Raw genomic sequence first — 19,541 nt, 5'->3', positions numbered from 1 at the left:
GGGGGATCTATTCACCAGAGGGTGGTTGGAGCCCTGGAACACTGTCTGAGAAGGTGGTGGGGGCAACAAATCTCAGCATTGATGAGGCATCTGGACACGTGTCTGCAATGCCAAGGCAGGGACCCATGTGGTAAATGTATGGGTGTGGGAGCGGTGTAGGCAGAGGGGTCTGGAACAGCATGAGGCTGATGCTGGGGCAGAGGAGTTTACCCCCCCCCCCCCCCCCCTTCTCCACGAGTCCCCCTCTCCCAGGCCCCCCCCCCCCCCCCACCCTAGGGAGTCATCCCCTGTGTTGTTTCATCTGACATTAAGCATTCCAGTCCAGCGGAGGGGTCTCGGCCCGAAACGTAACCTGTCCATCCCCCCTACACAGATGCTGCCTGACCCATTGAGTCCCTATGTTTGCTACAGTTATTGAGTATTCAAACAGAGCACAGAGAGTTAACGTAGTAAATGGCATAACCTATAGTGCACTGATGCCCAGAGAGATCGTGGGGTCCAAGTTCATAGCTACCTTCTGTGTAAAAATAAATTGCCCCACACATCTCGTATAAACTTTGACCCTCTCACCTTAAACTAATGCCCTCTACTATTTGTTTTTTCCACCCTAGGGAAAAAGGGTGTGACTGTCTTCCCTATCTACGCCTCTCATAATTTTATACATGTCCATCAGGTCTCCCTGCAACCTCCAGCTTTCCAAACAAAACTATCCAAATCTGTCCAACCTATGCCCCCATCATTCTGGTAAACCTTCTCCGCATCCTTTCCAAAGCCTCCACATCCTTCCTGTAATAGGGCGACCAGAACTGCACACAATATTCTAAACGCAGTCAGAAACTTTTTCCCAGGGTGGAAATGTCAAAGACTAGAGAGCATAGCTTTAAGGTGAGAGGGGACACATTTTTTTTTTACACAGGATGGTGGGTACCAAGGGTGGAGGCTGAAACAGTAGCATTGTTTAAGAGGCTTTTGGACACATGTGGATATGCAGATAATGGAGAGATATGGATCATGTACAGGCAGATGTAGAGCTTGGCTTCATGGTCGTCACGGACATTAGACCATTGTAGGCTGAAGGGGCTGTTCCTGTGCTGCACTTCTCTGTGTTCCTTGTTCCATATCTCTGCCGACACAGTGGAAGTGAAGGTCTCTGTGTGCCCGTGGTCTTGGGGAGTTGGAGTGAGGAAGGGAGCATGAAGGGAGCGGGTGGCTGAGTTGGAGTGGGGGAGCCTTGGGGTGAACTGTATCTCCCCCCCCCCCCCCCCCCCACTCTTTCTCCCTGCCCTCTCCTTACCCCCCCCCTGCACTCCCCACCCTACCCCTGTCCATCTCACTGCCCCTCCCGTCTCACTGTGCTGTCCCCCCAGGAGAAGCTGACCTACCACAGGCAGAGCCAGGCGGTGCCGATGCCAGGACTCTACCTGGGCTACCTGAAGCTGTGCAGCTCTGTGGACCAGATCCGGGTGCTGGTCTCCTCACAGCTCCCCAACATCCTGTGTCACGTCAGGGTTCGGAGCAACCAGCACGTGTGCAGGTAACCCCCAAACCGTCGGGGGGGGGGGGGGGGGGGGGGGGGGGGGGGGGGGGAGGGGCGGATTGGGGGGGGGGGGGTGCAGCCCGGTGGGGGGGGGGGTGAGGGGGGGGGGGGGAGGGGGGGTGCTCAGGGAGCCACGGGGGCGGCAAGGGGGGGCCCCTGAGTGTTTGGGTCCCTGAGTGTCTGGGTCCCTGAGTGTCTGGGTCCCTGAGTGTCTGGGTCCCTGACCGTCTCGGTCTCTGATTGTGGCCTGACGTTTCCTACCTCATACCTGTTCTGACCAAACCTTCTGTTCCTGAGTCGCCCATGGCTGTTTCTCCCCCACCCATCCTCGCATGGTCAGGGACTCTGCTCAGTCCCTTCCCCTGGCCCATGACATCCAACCTTTCACCTGTCCATTGACCTTGGGTGGTCTCTACATCTCTCACCATCGGCCGGCCCCTCACCCTCCGCCTTCTGTTCTGCTGCCTGTGGACCTCCCCCTTGTGGTGAAGCAGCCACGTGTCCACCAGACCTCCCCTGGTTCCAACAGCCGCACACGAGGTATTGCTGATGGGAACAGATCTCTCGTTGGGCCCGTTGACCCGTTGGAGCGCTGTGGATCTGCTCTCCCGACCTCCTCTAGGGCTTCCTCTGAACAGTGTCTCGATCACCAGGTCACGGGGTTGTTGACCCTCATGGAGAGGAGACGGTGGGTTGTACACGGCGTTGTACGCTAGGCAAGGTCTGGGCCGATGGACAGAGGGGGGCGGTCACGGGCAAACGGCTCTCCCTCTCCCCAGACTTGCCCTCTGCCAGTCTGCCTTGGCTAAGGCCATCATGGCCTGAGGTGGATGGTGAGGTTGGAGCGATCTCCTGCTGTAATGTTTTAATCTCCATATCCAGTCCTGTTGCTCGCAGTGAGTGTCACGACTCGCACTCAGCTCTGCGGGACGTCTGTACGATGACCAAGGAACGTTATGCCGAGGATTACTTTATTATTTTGGGGAAGGGTCCAATGTAGTATTTTCATGAAGGGGGTTGAATGGTTGGGCAATGTAATGGTGGGCGGGGTGGTCTCTGGGGAATGGGCAGAGGGTGCAGGCAGGGTCTGTGGGTGAGGAACCCCTGTCCCTCCGGATGTCTACATTCAGGCAGGTTGAGCCCTCTGTCCGCCTGTACGTGTCTCCTGTGACTATTTCACGAGTTGCCCTCTCTGCCCAGGGAGGAGTGGGAGTGGCTGCAGAGACTGACCAGTCTAGAGGAGCCTGAGCTTGCCGACCCGTGCGAGGGGAGCCCCGAGGGAATGTTCCAGAAGGAGCTCAGAGCCGCCATCCCGGAGCTGATGAAGCTCATCGCCGTTCCCCTGCAACAGGTAGCTTGCACATCATGGCACCGGCAGCAACCCCTGCCGACCCCTGACCCTGCTGCCCCCGACCCTGGTGCCCCCTGACCCGATCACACCTTGACCCCGCCACCCACTGACCCTGCCACCCAGTGACCCTGCCTCCCCTTCATTCTGCCACCCCCGCCCCCTGACCCTGCCGCCCCCTGACCCTGCCGCCCCCTGACCCTGCCGCCCCCTGACCCGGCACCACCGACTCAGTCTCCTCCCCAGTGAAGGAGTTCCATCTGTGCAGCCAGGAGGTGCTGGGGTTTGTGAACGACCTATCCTCGTTTTCCCCCTCCCACCCCCCAGATACATTGCCCCCGGAGTCCGTTGCCCGTGCTCTCCCTGCATCTCGCCTGGGCCCAGTGCCGGGTATGGGCTCACTGCTATCCATTGACCCAGCGCACCCCATTGCCCCCTTGGATCCGTATGCGGGGGTGAGCTGACTACTGTGTCCCTCCCTCAGGTGAAGGAGTACCGTCTGTACAGCCAGGAGGTGCTGGAGTTTGCGGATGACCTGTCCTTCCTCCTCCTGCTGCCCCCGTCGGAGGAGGTGTGCACGGCGCCAGGGCAGGTCACTCCCTGCCCCCGCTCGGGCCTGCTCACCATGCCCCTGCAGAGCTTCGAGCTGGGTGAGTGAACGGCAGCCACACACTCCCACCCCACCGACCCTTGCACCCCATACTGACCCGCAAAGTGTGTCAGAGTGTGCGTGTGTATATGTGTGTGAGTGTGTGTATTTGTCTGTGTGTGTCGGTCTGTGTGTCAGTCTGAGTGTGTGTTTCTTTGTGCTTGTATGAATCTGTGTGTGTGTTGGTGGGGAGGCAGGGAGGCAGGGTGTGTGTGTGTGGTTTGTGTAGGAGTATGTGTGGTGTGTGTATGTGTGGTGTGTATGTGTGTCGTGTGCCCATGTATGTCCATGTGTGTGGGTGCGAGTGTGTGTGCGTGTGCGTCGACAGCAACCATGCAGCGATGGGGTGCTCCCTGTACGGGTTGTCGTGCAACACCCACAGAGGCGACCTCAGCCTCTCCATCTCCCCTCTCTCACCTACAAACTTGCTCGTGGTGTGGCCAGAGTTCGGGGTCAGTGGGTGGTGGATGTCTGGGGTTAGTGATCTGGGGAGCTGTGGGTCAGTGGCCTGGCAGTGGCCGGAGTTGTGGGTTAGTGGTCTGGGGGCGTGTGACTGGAGCTGTGGGTCAGTTTGCTGGCAGTGGCAGGAGCTGCCCTCCGCCCTGTGCCTGCCAGTCTAGGGGCTCTCACAGTCTTGCTGTGCCGCTCACTCTCGGCACAGATGCTGTGGACACTGCAGCCACCCCAGTGCTTCCAGCATGCGACACCCTTTCTCTGTCCAGTTCACTGCTATTCACGGGGCAGCGGTTGGTACAGACGTGTGCCTTGCTTTTCCCCGCAGGGAGCTGAGACTACCTCCCTCAGCCCCTGCTAGCTGTGAGAAATAGTTTAAAACCTCAGGCGCCAAAGCAGCACTAAAGTCATCAGACAGTAATGAGTGTCAGCTTGGTTTAGTCATAAACATTGTGGCTTCTGAGTCACCGTGTTGTGGATCCAGTCCCACAGAAGCTGGCTCCAACCAGGGAGGACGAAAGCCTTGCGTCTCGCAACCCTGTGGAGAGGGGCCTGGCTCAGCCCCCCCCCCTGCTCCGGTGCTGCCCCCTTGCTGCCCGTGGTCACTAGCCCTGTGGGCCAGTGGTCGGCCGGCTGGGACTTTGCCCTGTTGTTGCTGGTGAGGAGGGATCCTTACAGTGGGCTCAGCTGCTGTTCCTTCTCCCAACATTTTCACGTAGTGTTCTCAGGAACACAGAACACCTTTAAGTTGCTTTTGGGAAAGAGTCGGAGAGTATCAAACAGGGCACAGATGCAGGCCCTTCAGCCCAACACGTCCCTGCTGACCAAGATGCTCCAATTAAGCTAGTCCCATTTGTCCCATATCCCTCTAAACCTTTCATGTCCATTACCTGTCCAAATGTGTTTTAAATGCTGTTACAGTACCTGCCTCAACAACCTCCTCTGGCAGCTCGTTCCATATACCCACCCCCCTTCGGTGTGAAAATGTTACCCCTGAGGTTCCTGTTAAATCTTTCCCCTCTCATCTTAAACCTATGTCTTCTGGTTCTTGATTCCACTGTTCTGCGTAAAAGACTGATTCCGCATGATTTTAATCACCTTTATAAATCACCCCTCAGCCATCTGCATGCCCAGCCTGCCCAACCTCTCCCTATAACTCGGGCCATCGAGTCCTGGCACCACCATCCTTGTTGAAACTGTTTGATGTGCTCTGCCTGTTGACCAGTGCCTTGCTGCCTGCCTCCGTTGTCAGTGGGAATCCTGGCCAGGTACATCAGAGCCCCGAAACTCCCACTCCCCTCCCACCTCAATGTTCAGAGGCAGCACAGGAAAAGGGAAAATATTCCAGTGGTGTCTGATCCGTGCCCAGCGACCACAACAGACAAGTATGTGTGGGTTTCCGGTGGGATGCATTGATGTTCACTGACAACACCAGCAGGATTGCCTGGGTCTGCCAAGCCTTGATTACAACTCTCTTCCTGGAAATAGTTTAGTGAATAGTTATTGTGATCAATAAGTGATGAATCGAGTGATGTGCAGTGCTGCTGCGGGGCTGGGCAGCCGTGCAGTTATTGCGGAGTGGATGTTGAGCCTCCATCCACTGCCCATCTCCGGCCCTCCGTGACCATTCCTGTCTAGGGCCCTTGTACCCTCAGGTTCCATCTCCCCACAGTAACTGGGCTCGAGATGGTGCTTTTGCCCAGTGCCTTGAATGACCTGCTCTCAGGAACAGCTTCATCCATCTCCCTCTCCGAGTATCCCATCCACTCTTCCCCTTCCTCCTGCTCATGCTGGGCTGAACTCCCTCGCTCCTGTACCCCATGGTGTGGAGACAGTCCTGGGCCCCTCGATCCGCTGGGACTCACGCACCATTCCTGCCGTTCCCTGCTCCTTTCCACAGATCCATGCACGGAGACACCCTGCCCTCTGATCCCGACCTTCCACCCCTCTGTGTCGTACCCGCTGCTGCCTTCCTCATCCCCTCTGCTGCCACCTGGTATTAAAAACTCCGCCTGACATTCCCACGCCAGCCAATCTCAGCACAAACTACAGCAAAACTCTTTGCTGCAGGGGATGGCAACCTATAGCCTTTGACATTTCCACTCTGGGGTAAAAAAGCTCTGACTGTCTACCCTATCTATGCCTGCTAATTTGATAATCTTCTATGAAGTCTCTCCTCAACCTCCAACGTTCGAGAGAAAACAATCGAAGCCTGTGCATTCTCTCCTCACAGTTAATACCCCCTAATCCAGGCATCACTCTGCTCCCTTTCCAAAGCCTCCACACCCTTCCTGTACTGGAGCAACCAGGACTGCAGCCTAACCAAAGTCCTGTACAGCTGCATCATGACATCCTGATTCTCATACTCACTACCCTGACCGCCGAAGGCCTTCTTTAGCACCCCATCTACTTATGTTGCCACTTTCAGGGTGTAAGCAGGTGGACAGAGAGGCACTAAAAGTAATTGGTAGTGGATTGGAGGGATGGTGAGGGAGGTGTTCACAGCCATGGATTGAGGATCTGAGAGGGCAGAACCTGCATCACATCTGTCAGTGCCAGGCCAGAGCCATGTGTTGCAGACTGTGGACCCACCGATGAGGATGGGCTCGGGATTATTTTCAACCGGTCAGCATCGATGGCGATGGGCCGGGCGGCCTCCCCTCACTGTGGTTTTGTACACGCCTGGTGTTGACAAATCACTCCGTGCCGTGTGGTCACGGATCCCCGGCACTGGGCCTTCACCAGGGGCCACAGAGATAAAGTCGAGGCACTGCAGCTTGGAACTGTACATTTGCTCTGCTCCCCTGGGCCTTCCTTGTCAGTGTGGGAATTTATTTAAAGAAAATAGCATTTCTGTCGATAGATACATAGAAAATAGGAGCGGGAGTAGGCCATTCGACAAATTCACAACTCCCTGGGTGAAAAAGTGTTTCCTCTTCTCAGTTCTAAATGGCCTACCCCTTATTCTTAAACTGTGGCCCCTGGTTCTGGATTCCCCCAACATCGGGAACATCTTGCATCTAGCGTGTCCAATCCCTTAATCTATGTTACTAAAAGTCTGATCTTGACCACTTCCTGTTGTTATGTATATTGATTTTAGAAAAACACGCTGCCACTTACGGCTGTGATTTTTGGCCATCTTACTCAGAGTCCCCCTCCGCTGCGCAGGACAAGAGGAATTTTCCCATTGATGAAAAATAAAAGAGTTACCAGTGTTTAAAAAGTGTTGAGATTCTCTCTCTTGTCAATCACGCCATGAAGGCCATGCCCCTTCTGGTGGGAGGGACTATAAAACCCAGAAGTGTGGGCGTGGCTCAGTCTCTGCAAGATGGGGGAGGGAGAGGTCACGACTCGCTGTCTTTAGTGGCTTTGCACCCTGCTTGAAATGGTATGAAACTGCACTTGAATTTGGTGGCCTTGCACCCTGCTTGAAGTGGTAAGAAACTGCACTTAAATTTGATGGCCTTGCACCCTGCTTGAAATAGAATTTCAAGGAATAGCCGCGAGTCAACTGCCAGCCCACCAGCCATGAGTGAGTGAGCTGCCAGCACAACAGGCTTGGATGACGGAGCCGCCAGCCCAAGAATCCATTCAGCCCACAATGCCCATACTAGCCCTCTGGAAACCAGTTCCATCAGCCCACAACACCCATACCAGCGCTCCAGAAAGCGCTCCCCCCTCCCCACTGGCCGCCAATATTGGAATTGGTGGAGAGGTGGAATATTGTGTTGAGGGACCCGTGTGATGCAGGGACCCAACAGGTCCCACTTAGTCTAGTAATTTAATATGTTTCTATAAGATTCCCTCTCATCCTTCTAAATTCCAGTGAATACAAGCCCAGTCGATCCATTCTTTCATCATATGACTTCTGCCATTCCGGGAATTAGCCTTGTGAACCTACGCTGTACTCCCTCATTAGCAAGAATGTCCTTCCTCAAATTAGGAGACCAAAACTGCACACATTACTCCAGGTGTGGTCTCACCAGGGCCCTATACAACTGCAGAAGGACCTCTTTGCTCCTATACTCAACTCCTCTCGTTATGAAGGCCAACATGCCATCAGCTTTCTTCACTGTCTGCTGTACCTGCATGCTTACTTTGTTGAGACCCTGTAACTTGTATCGACCACACTTTGAGAAGACGATGGCAGAGGTGCTTATTGGGTTTTTTTTTTTGTCTGAAGACAATTTGTAAGATTTTTTTACAACCACAGCAAGGACAACTTGAGTGGTGACCAACATGCAGCGTTGCTGCTGGGACCGATCCCAGATCCATGTGTGATTCTGTGTCTTCTTCCTCCCTCAGTTCACTTCCTCAGCTACGACAAGCCGTTCATCAGCCTATACTGCCAGCTGTCGGCTCTGCTGGAGCTGGATCTACTGTTGTCCCAGCAGGCGCTCCGCGAGGCTTTCTCCGATTCCGAGGTGGTGGCAGCCAAGCAGAGGCACCAGCAGGTCCAGGATTTCACCCAGGTGAGCTACTGGGCCACAGGTGATACTGCTGGAGTGGGCAGGGGGGGCACAATGTAGCCAGAGCTGGGGGGGGTCAGAGGGCAGCAGCTTGGTTTGAACCACCAGCTGAATACTACAAAGCTCACAGGGCGGCATGGTGGTGTAGTGGTAGAGCTACTGCCTCCCAGCGCCAGGGACCCGGGTTCGATCCTGACTACGGCCACTCGTCTGTACAGAGTTTTACGTTCTCCCCGTGACCTGCATGGGTTTTCTCCAAGATCTTCGGTTTCCTCACACACTCTATAGACGACGGATTTGTAGGTTACCCAGTAAATGGTTTGATATAAATGTAAATTGTCCCCAGTGTGTGTAGGATAGTGTTAATGTGCGAGGATCGCTGGTCGGTGCAGATTCAGTGTGCCGAAGGGCCTGTTTCTAGGCTGTTTCTCTAAATTAAACTAAACTAATGAACTTTGAGAGAAAACTTACTGATGCTGTAAAATCACACAGTAAAAGTTCCTTGGGAATATAAATAGGAAGAGGGTGAGTGTGGTGACCATAGGTCCTCTAGAGAATCAGGCTGAGCAATTAATAACAAAGATAATGTTTTTGTATCAGTTGTCACGGTGGAAGAGTTTGCTAATATCCCTCGATATCATCATTGGCTTGGTGTAAGTGTAAATTGTCCCTAGCGTGTGTAGAATAGTGTTAGTGTGCGGGGATCGCTGGTCAGTACAGACTCGGTGGGCAGAAGGGCCAGTTTCCGCGCTGTATCTAAACTAAACTAAATCAGACGGGGCTAATTTCACATAGCGTGCGTGGTAGAACTTACAAAAATCCCCAGCATCGGAGAAACGGAGTGCACTGGAGGTGGACCTGTTGCCAAGTCACCCGACGGACTGCAGGCGAGGTTTGGAACCGAAGCGGCTGCAGAGATAGTGGGCCCATTGTTGACATTTTCCACAATTCACCAAAGTCCAGGAGGGAACCGGAGATGGATAGCGGCCAATTTGAGGCAGGAAGTCCGGGCCCGTTAGTGTATCACTGATGTCGGATGGACACTGCCGTCAACAGTCAAAGGTGAAAAGGCCAATCGTTAAATAAAGCTGGAGATACTTCAATCTGCTCAAAGGGGTTTTATGAAGGGTGAATCATGTTTGACAACTTTGCTCAAAGGATTCAACAGGCAGAGTTGGTCGAGGGAACACTGCAGATGTAGTGTACTTAGATTTCCAAAAGGCATTGTGCCACATAAGAGGCTGGTATCAGAGGGAATCTGTTAGAACAGGGTCAGAGTCTTGTATGAAATTATATAGAGATTGTGAACTAGTTGTCTCATGGAAAACAGTGTTGGGATAAATGTGCTCTTTGAAACAAGTGGTCTGTGACAGAGAACAGTATTGGGGATCAGTGCTGGGACCTCTGCCCTCTGTGATATGGTTCAATGATTCGGACAAAGGTGGAGGAGGGATGATTAGTATGTATATTGTAATATAAATGTACTTACTGGAAAAGACTTAATGAAAAAGACTGTGATCATCCACCTTATCAATGCCTCTCATGAATTTATAACCCCCTGGAGGGTCACCCCTCAGCCTCCTGGGCTCCAAGAATTGTTAGCAGTGTTTGAAATGGAGGTGGATAAACATCTGAACAATTAAAGTGTAGAAAAGCGTTATGGAGAGGAGTTGAGGCCACGTTGATCACCGTGACCACATTGAATGTTGGAACAGGCTGGGGGGGGGGGGTGTCTAGTGACCCACTGTACCTCCTGTTTCCTCGTGTTGGTGAGGAATCGCCACAGTGCCACGGTCCCCGCTCAGCTGGAAGTACTGGTCGCACCCAGGTGCCGTCATCCTTCTCGGGAGCCGATCCCGCACAACGTGAGCCGCCTTTCCTCGACACCCTTCATCTCCCTCCAGGACGCATGGAAGCGTCTCCTGTACGGGCTCCACATCCACACCCAGCACTTCCTCACCCTGATCCACCATCCGGACTATAAGTTGCGGTCAGTGTTGCCTTTTGGTCGTGAGAAGGCTCCCGAGTGGGGGTCCCTCTACGCAGGGATTCTCCCCCTCTACATCGGGGACATAGATACATACATAGAAAATAGGTGCAGGAATAGGCCATTCGGCCCTTCGAGCCTGCACCGCCATTCAATATGATCATGGCTGATCATCCAACTCAGTATCCCGTACCTGCCTTCTCTCCATACCCCCTAATCCCTTTAGCCACACGGGCCACATCGAACTCCCTCTTAAATATAGCCAATGAACTGGCCTCAACTACCTTCTGTGGCAGTGAGTTCCAGAGATTCACCACTCTCTGTGTGAAAAATGTTTTTCTCATCTCGGTCTTAAAGGATTTCCCCTGTATCCTTAAGCTGTGACCCCTTGTCCTGGACTTCCCCAACATCGGGAACAATCTTCCTGCATCTAGACCTGGGGTGGAGGGTACTGCACCGAGGAATCCCTTGCAACCTGTTACTCTTGCGGTTCATAGACTCGCCAGCCGCCTGCCACTTTTGCGGGCTGGAAGAGTCTGTGTACCACGTGTATATGGAGTGTGTGAGGTTGCAGCCCCTGTTCCAATATCTAAAGGTGCTGCCCCTTGCTTTCTGGCTGAATTTCTCACCCACCATGCTCATCTTTGGACACCCTGTGCGTAGAGGAGAGGGTGGGACTGAAGATGTCCTGGTTGGGTTGCTCCTAGGCCTGGCCCTGGCCAAGCTGGTGCCAGGCGGAAGAGGGCTCAGCCCGAGCCAGCGGCCTGCCCCTTTTCCGGGGTTACATCCGTGCCCGGGTGGTTTTGGAAAGGGACTACGCGCTGTCCACGGGATCCATGGGGGATGTCCAGGACAGTTGGGCAATGCGTGTGGTGGAGGGTATCCTCAATATGGATGGGGAAATAGTTATATAATATTTAAGAATATTTGTTTATTTCGTATTATGGTGATGTGTGTTTTTTGTAAATAGTTAATTTAAATTATTAAAGTAAAAGGAGATGGCACGGTGGTGCAGCGGTAGAGTTGTTGCAGCACCAGCGACCCTGACTACGGGTGCTGTCTGTATGCAGCTTGTACGTTCAACCCGTGACCGTGCGGGTTTTCTCCAAGATCTTCAATTTCCTCTCAGGCGCCAAAGACATACACGTCTGGGCCGAAGGGCCTGCTTCCGCGCTGTATCTCTAAACTATCGGAGCAGCATCGAACCTGCCCAGACTTCACTCAATGGACCAGTGCTGTTAAACTTCATTCACGTTCAGTCAGCACTTTGTTTACAGATTGTAACATTCTGAGATGACACAACCCTTCAAATCCCTGCTTACTTTTAAAAGACCTTGTTTATTATAGTTCTGAAGGCGGAGGATTCCACAGGGGAAAATTCCACACTTCTTATGCCACTTTGAAGCAAGGATTTAGAAAGCCAGAGCGCATCTTGCACAGCCTTGGGTCTGACTGGTTGTCTGACCCATCCCCTACTGGAGCCCCCCGTGCTGGCCACAGGGTGTGTGTGACAGGAGCAAGGCCAGGAGCTGGGTGAAAGCCGCCTCTGTCTCCTGTATGCCAGAGTCTGTCGTAACAGGAGCTTGGACTGTCTCGGTGGCCACAGCCTGTCCATCATCCCACCAGAGTTGGCAACTGACCGCCATTCCCCAAGCACGTCTGTTCCAGCAAATAAACCCATGTGTGCTGCTCAGTCCCGTGTCCACTGTAACATCCGTGTCCTGTAGTGGGTCATGTATGTAGGCCATGCCCACTGTAACATCCGTGTCCTGTGGTGGGTCATGTATGTGAGCCACACAAGGTACGTCTCAGCCCGGATTACCTGATCACAGACTGGTTCATGCGTGCTCTGGGCCCTGAGCTAAGAGTGACTCCATGCCAGCACCAACGGCCCCAACTGGGCTGTCCTACCTGTGCACTGCTCAGGTCTGTGATCTGACTCCAGGCGGCTGGGGAGAGGGGTCGTGGCCAGGGGGGGGGGGGGGGAGGTTATGGGATGATCTTTGTTCAGAGAACACCTCCTTACCTGATGGTCTCCAATGTTTCAGAGAATGGAGGAGGTTTGGCGAGAGGTGCGGTGGATCATGGATGTGCTGCAGTACGCCAGGTACAAGCAGCCCTCTGGGGGAGTCCCGCTGCGATGGCTGCTGGATTTTAGCGGTGATGGAGGGAAGGAGGAACCGCGATCTCCGGCCAGCCCCGGTTACCTGCCCTCGCCAAGACCCTCGCCAGAGACCAGGCACCGACATCTCAGTCCACAGGCAGGTAAGATGCAACACAAGCCCGGACACTGGGTCTGTCCTTCATTACGTATCAGCACTGCGGACAGCAGCAGCTCTGTTTACTTGCTGCGGTATGATTCGCCCCAACCTGCCCTGATCCCTGTCCTGAAGGGAATTGTTGCACTGAGGAAGGCCCAGTGATGCAGCGGGTAGAGCTGCTGCCTCACAGCGCCAGAGGCACGGGTTTGATTACGACTACAGGTGCTGTCAGTACGGAGTTTGTACGTTCTCCCTGTGACAGCGTGGGTTTTCTCAGGGGGTTCGGTTTCCTCCCAAACTCCAAAGACGTGCAGGTTTATAAGTCAATTGGCTACTGTAGATTGTCCCTAGTGTATGGGAAAGAACTAGTGTACGGGGTGATCGTTGGTTGGCTCAGACACGATGGGCCGAAGGGCCTGTCTCCACGCTGTATCTCTAAACTAAACTAAAGTCAGAAGAAGGGTCTCGACCTGAAACGTCACCCATTCCTTCCCTCCAGCCTGCCCCGCTGAGTTACTCCAGCATTTTGTGTCTACCTTAAACTAAACTCCATCGGTGCCATTACAGAATGACCCAGGTTTCTCCAAGTTGTAGAGTCAGCAGTTGACTTTATCAGAGTAGTGAGCACAAAAATCTCTCTCTCTGCTCCATGAGCTCCAGTGTCATTTGTTGACGGGACAACATCCGTACCTGCAATTAAACCGTCCTATCACCAGCTGGAGCACGGTCCTGACCTCCAATCTACCCTAGTGGAGACCTTTGAACTATCTTTGATCGGACTTTATCATCTTACAATAACCACCATACCGTTTATTCTGCATCTGAACGCTGAGGACAACTTAATGGTGATCGTGTATAGTTGTTTCTTAGACTGGATAGCACGAAACAAGAAAGCTCTTCACTTTACATCGGTACACATGATAATAATAAACTCAATGTGAAATTAAGTTAAACCGCCCCCCGTCCTGTTCGCCGCGGCAGTGTTGAAGGGATCTGCTTCCATTCCAGGTTCGCCTGTGGACGGTGATGAAGGTTGGTCAGAGGCACTTGTGTCCACGGCAAGTGCCCGTGATTGCAGAGCTCAGAGCCCCAAGGAGTTGGACCTCATCCCCTCCTCCACTGGTACCGGCAGCCAGAGACCCGGCCACAAGCTGCAGGAGGGTCCCCCTGATGTTCTCGGTGCCCGCGGGCAGTGCCAGGGCAGTGGGCACCAGCGGCCTGCCCCCCAGCCGCTCTACGACAGCGACTTTGTTCTCCCCAGTAGACAACTGGAGCTACTGCACATCACAGAGAAGAGGCAGGCCTACTGTGTCCGCACCAGTGGCCTCGACATCCCACCCCAATCCTTCCACATCCAGAGACAGTGCTGCCCTCACCCTGAATCCCTGCATGAGTGCCCAGCAGAACCGTCAACAAGTGCCCTGGGAGTGGGCAGGCGATGGCTGGACACAACCCACAGCCTGGGCACCTCGCCCCCGCCCGGCTCTCCGGCCCAAACACCCGACCCCAGCAGGCAGACGGACACGCCACTGGAGAAAGAGGCGCGGGAGCAAGGCCTGGACTCTGTCAGGTTGAACGTTTATCCCCAGTACCAGACGGGGCTGTCCAAGGAGATGAGTGTGCAGGTGAGTGTGTGTTCCTGTGAGTGTGCAGGTTAGTCTGTGGATTAGTGCATCCAGGTGAGTCTGTCCAATTGAGTTTGCAGGTGACTGTGTCCACGTGAGTGTGTGCTGATGAGTGTCCAGGTGTGTGCAGGTGAGTGTGCAAGTAAGTGTGTCCAGGGATGTGTGTCGGTGAATCTGTCGGTTCCGGATACAGGGAGTGGTCAGTAGCTGGTGCGGCCCCACCCTCAGTCCATCTCCTCCATTGCACACCTTCAATCCCTCTCCTCCCTCAATCCACCCCACACCCTGCGTCACCCCCTGCCAGTTCCAGTCCACCCCCACTCCCCCCCCCCCCCCCCCCCCCCCCCCCCCCCCCCCCCCCCCCCCATTCCTGCCTCACCCACTCACAGTCCCAGCACCCACACACCCTACCTCAATGCTGGCACTGAGTTCCTGTGGACTCTCTGTTCTGTGACTTTAACCTCACGGACACAGTGTCTAGGGTCCTGACCTCTGTACCTCTGGTCCCAACCTTTCACCTGTCACCTTTGCCACTCTGAGTCTGAGCCGGGCATTCCAGTGCACCAGTGTTTGTGGGTTGAGGGGTGGGCTCGGATGCCAGTGCACCAGTGTTTGTGGGTTGAGGGGTGGGCTCGGATGCCTGGGCTTTGTATAGCGGTGCCGACCTTCCTGAACAAACGGAGACCCCCCTCGTCCATCGTCCGCCCCTCCCGTGAGTAACCACCGTGTTCTCTCCTCTTCCAGCTGTGTGTGAGCGACAGCACAAGTGCACGAGAGATAGTCGCATCGGTGATCAGGAAAACCAACGAGGCTGTGAGGAGAATGAGTGGCAGGACTGAGGCCCAGCTGTACCCAGAGGACCAGGTGCAAGACTTTGGCCTGGTCCTGTCCATGGACAACTGTGACCAGTGGCTGCGGGATGACTTTGTGCCCCTGACCCTGCACCACCCCTGGACCAAGGGGCGTTTGTGTGTCCGCATCAGGGACTGTTCCCCATTGCTCACTCAGCAGGGGAAGGCAACCACTGTGTGAGTCGGAGGGAGCCACATCACCACTCTGCTCCCACACTGGCCGCAACCAAAGCCCCGTCAGCACGGCTCACACACGCTAAGGGCCCGTCTGCAACATAACCCCCTGATATTACCAAAGAGCGAGACTGTGCTAACTTGCAGCGTGAAGAGAGGGCCACGGATTGTTTCCGGGGTTTGTGCCGGGAGTTTCTGTGGTGAAGCTGGAAGGGGGGAGAGTGTTGTCGGTCTGTACATCCTCAAACTTTAATCAACACCGTGGACCTTTTCAAACCTGGAGTGAGGAATCCACTCAGTGGAATATCTCCAACATGGGTCTGTGCGGACTGAGCCCACACAACTAATGATCCAACCCCAAAAGCAGAAAGCATGATCATCTCTTTGAATGGACTTTGAATGCCCAGAGTGGCATTAACCTATACTATTTATATTTTATATGAAGGGGGCAGTTTTTTTGTTCGTGTTGGGGAGTGGTGGTGTCTGTGCACACACCTGTCTACACTGGCACTCATTGGGATCATGGCCTTGCAGTAACTTGTGATCTCCATCTGCAGCTTCCTCTCTCTCCTCGTGGCCTAGAGGGCATCCATGCAGAGGAGGAGAGTGGAGAACAGCTCATCTCCAGCAAACTACAGCTGCACTCTGGTGCCGATCTCGGCTGGGGTATTAGTGTGTGTATATGTATGGCCCCGGGAGCAGGCACCATGTTTGCCAGTCATTGAACCATGAAAGGAGGAAGGAGCAGCAGGTTTTGGTGCGTCAGTGTCTTGTGAGCAGCAGAGTTGGGGAGAAGGCAGAGAGAGGACTAGTTCAATTTATCTGTGGTATAATGGGGCTCTCCTGACTGATGTTCTCTCCTTGCAGACTGACTGCCTGCCGCCCACCTGCTCTAACTTCCTGCAGCTCATTATATATCCCTCAGGAGGTGAGCTAAGGAGAATGAAGGAGCAACACAGAGCAAAGTGAGCTCTGGGGTTAACACAGTACTTCTCTCCTCATTTAGTCAGTGAACGTCAGGGGCACCCCAGTCTGAACAAAGACAGGAGTTACTTGATATCTCTTGTCTCAGCCCAGAGCTCTATCAGAGCCACACTCAAATCCTCCTGTGATGGGGCTAGTCACAAAACCGCACAGCACAACACGCCCTTCGGCCCACAATGTCTGTGTGTCGAACATGATGCCATGACCAACTCTTATCTGCCTGCACATGCTCCATATCCCTCCATTCCTTGCATATCCATGTGTCTATACATTATCCTCTTAAATGCCACTATTGTATCGGCCTCCACCACCATCCCTGACAATGCGTTCCGGGCAACCACCACCCTATGTGTTAAAGAAACTTACCACCCACATCCCCTTTAAATGTTGGCCCTCTCACCTTAAAGCCCCCCTATGCCCTCTAGTATTTGACATTTCCATCCTGGGATTGTGAGTCTGTCATTTCATAATTTTATAAACCTCTATCAGGTCTCCCTGCAACTTCCAAAGAAAACAATCCAAGTCTGTCCAACCTCTCCCTGAAGTTAGAACCCTCTAATCCAGGCAGCATTCTGGTAAACCTCCTCTGCACCCTTTCCAAAGCCTCCACGTCTTCCCTGTACTGAGGCAACCAGGACTGCACGCACAATTCCAAATGCAGCCTAACCAAAGCCCTATAAAGCAGCATCATGATTTCCACACTCTGATACTCCTGACTCTCATACCCAACCTATGAAAGCAAGCATTTACTATACGCCTTCTTCACCACTATTTGTGTTGCTACTTTCAGGAAGTTGGGGACTTGTGCACCATTCCAAATGATGACATCATTCCAAATGATGTTTCCTCCTCTGACCCACCCAACATCATACAGTCAGAAAGGTTGTGATCAATTTCAGACGTCATGTGATATCTTCCGCTCTCCTCCCGTTTCATCATTCCAGAGAAATATTCCTTCCAAGATACTACAGACCACTCTCCCATATCCATCAACACCCTGCTACATTCCAGGGCACCCGTTGTAGGAGAGGCACCACCTGTCCTTCCACATGAAGCAATGATTGACTCGTGTTTCTTCAGTTGTGGTGCATTCACTGCTTCCAGTAGGTCTCCTTAATCTGGGAAAAACCTGGCACACATTGTGTGACGCCATGCACAACATTCCACAGGCTCAAAGTTGTCAATCCCTTCTTATAACTTGCATCAAATTCAAACTCTCCCAGGGCAGGGACAGCACTGGATAGACACAGCAAGAAGCTTCCTCGACAGACCTGTCACACACTTCCAGTGCATAGTCTAGACACAGAGTCCAAGGGTCAGACACGGAGTGAAGCTCCCTCTACAGCAAGCCATCACACATTCCCAGGGCATGGTTTAGGTCCCTCTACAGCGTCCCTCGCACACTTTTGAGATACGGATGCATGAGTCCGGGTGCTGGTCCTAACACCATTGCACATGCTCTTGCTCTGTCACTTGCATGGGATGTTTTGTATTGTGAGAGGATTCTCTTTGGGACCAATTGGCAAACTCATCACGTGAAGAATGTTGGGAGGCAGCGAATGTTGAGTGCCCGTCTCACCCTGGACAGAGCCAACAGTCTGAGTGAAAAGGACAAAGCATTGACTTCTGCCGGGCCTGTACGCTCCACTGACCATGTGAACGGTGGTTGAGGCAGGTGGGTGCACATTTGGGGCAAGGACTCGGTGTGGACCAGCACAAGGCAGCACCTTACAGCTGAGGGTTAGAAGATTCAAAATGAGGCATTCTGTGGGGAAAAGGCAACAGTGCACTTTAGGGAGAGCACCAGTGAGCTGCACCATCCTTGAGAAGTTTTATGTTATAAAGTTGAGAATGTTGCCAGTTCTTACCAGACAGAAAGCGTGGTTTTACGTCTCACCCGGGGCCCTGCACGATGAGAAGCAAAGTTCCGGCTGTAACTTCCTCTCTGCAGTTGAGATTTAATGCTGATCTCTCATTGACGGGTGATTTGATGTAATCAAGTGAATTAATTTCTGAATCCAATATTGTGAGCTGTGTGTGAAATACTGTACTGTGTGTGGTGACGATGAAGCTACAAATCTTCCAGCTGATTAAAAATTATTTTTGTGAGACCAGGTGATTCTCTATTTCTCTCAGCATTGTTTCTTTTGACAGTGAAGCAGCTGAGTGTTACAGCAGGAGTCCTATTATCCAGTGAAATCATCCTCAGCGACATGCCAGAGTGAAGCTCCCTCGACACTATCCCATTACACACCATCAGGCTCAGACACACAGTGAAGCTCCCTCCACAACCAGACCAGTGGCTGTGTTGTGGACTATTCTTGCTGTAAGCCTGGATAACACTCACTAAGCCAAAAATGTGTTCATCTTCATCAGACAATGCGTGGCTGCATGGAGATCAGGAGACAAAGTACCTCCTTATCTTGAATAAACTAGGAATTCCCAGAAAGCTCGAAGGGCCGAATGGCCTACTCCTGCACCTATTGTCTAAAGCATTGACGATCCCCCAGTGATGTCTGGAGAGATTGACAGCCAGAGGCCTGGATTTGTGCTTCAGCTGCAGAGAGCAAGTTGGCCTCAATGCCTTGTCGGCTCAACAAGACCAGGACGGGGATCGGACAGAGTAGCGGCCAACTCCACATCCCGGACTCCACTCCCCAACTCCGAAAAGAGGTGGTGAAACCTCCGGGGAACTAGGTGAAGGTGTCTAAAGCTGAGGGCACTTGTACCTCTGCTCACCAACACAAAGTCTTCTTGTCATTGACAGCAACCCCTCACTGATGAGGCAAGCTCGAAGTTCAAAGAAGAATGAAAGAGAAAGCAATTTCAGGGGAATGCCCAGTCTGAAGAACGGTCCCGACCTGAAACGTCATCTGTCCATGCTCTCCAGAGATGCTGCCTGACCCACTGAGTTACTCCAGCACTTAAACCAACAGCTACAGTTAAAACAGTTCCTTGTGTTAAGTTTGAAGAAAGGTCCAAACCCGAAAGGTCGCCTATCCTAGTTCTCCATAGCTGCTGCATGACCAATGGAGTTACTCCTGCATTTTGTGCCTCATTTTGTAAATCAGCATCTGCACTTCCTTGTTCCCATAAGGATTTCCTGCCATGTGCTAACCGGACTGCTGTGGGTTTGTTGCAGGAGGGGAGCAAGGCAGGGCGGTGACTGCATTTGCCTGGCCGCGGGGGGGGGGGGGGGGGGG

General features: G+C 53.2%; 1 protein-coding gene across 1 annotated transcript in view; it reads left to right on the top strand.

Annotated features, from left to right (window-relative positions):
- LOC129706866 (ankyrin repeat and fibronectin type-III domain-containing protein 1-like) overlaps positions 1-19,204 on the top strand; it is a 49,918-nt gene extending 30,714 nt beyond the window's left edge. Inside the window, exons 13-19 of the mRNA XM_055651454.1 lie at positions 1,368-1,534; positions 2,738-2,888; positions 3,370-3,535; positions 8,293-8,459; positions 12,492-12,708; positions 13,713-14,329; positions 15,074-19,204. Coding sequence (XP_055507429.1) covers positions 1,368-1,534; positions 2,738-2,888; positions 3,370-3,535; positions 8,293-8,459; positions 12,492-12,708; positions 13,713-14,329; positions 15,074-15,361 — 1,773 coding nt within the window. The 3' untranslated portion in view covers positions 15,362-19,204. The remainder of the gene's footprint in view (positions 1-1,367; positions 1,535-2,737; positions 2,889-3,369; positions 3,536-8,292; positions 8,460-12,491; positions 12,709-13,712; positions 14,330-15,073) is intronic.
- The last annotated feature ends 337 nt before the right edge of the window (positions 19,205-19,541 follow it).

Source organism: Leucoraja erinacea, chromosome 20, assembly GCF_028641065.1.
Source record: "Leucoraja erinacea ecotype New England chromosome 20, Leri_hhj_1, whole genome shotgun sequence".
NCBI classification, from domain to species: Eukaryota; Metazoa; Chordata; class Chondrichthyes; order Rajiformes; family Rajidae; genus Leucoraja; species Leucoraja erinaceus.
Note: the sequence above shows the minus strand (reverse complement) of the source record. Positions and strands in the feature narration are given on the sequence as shown.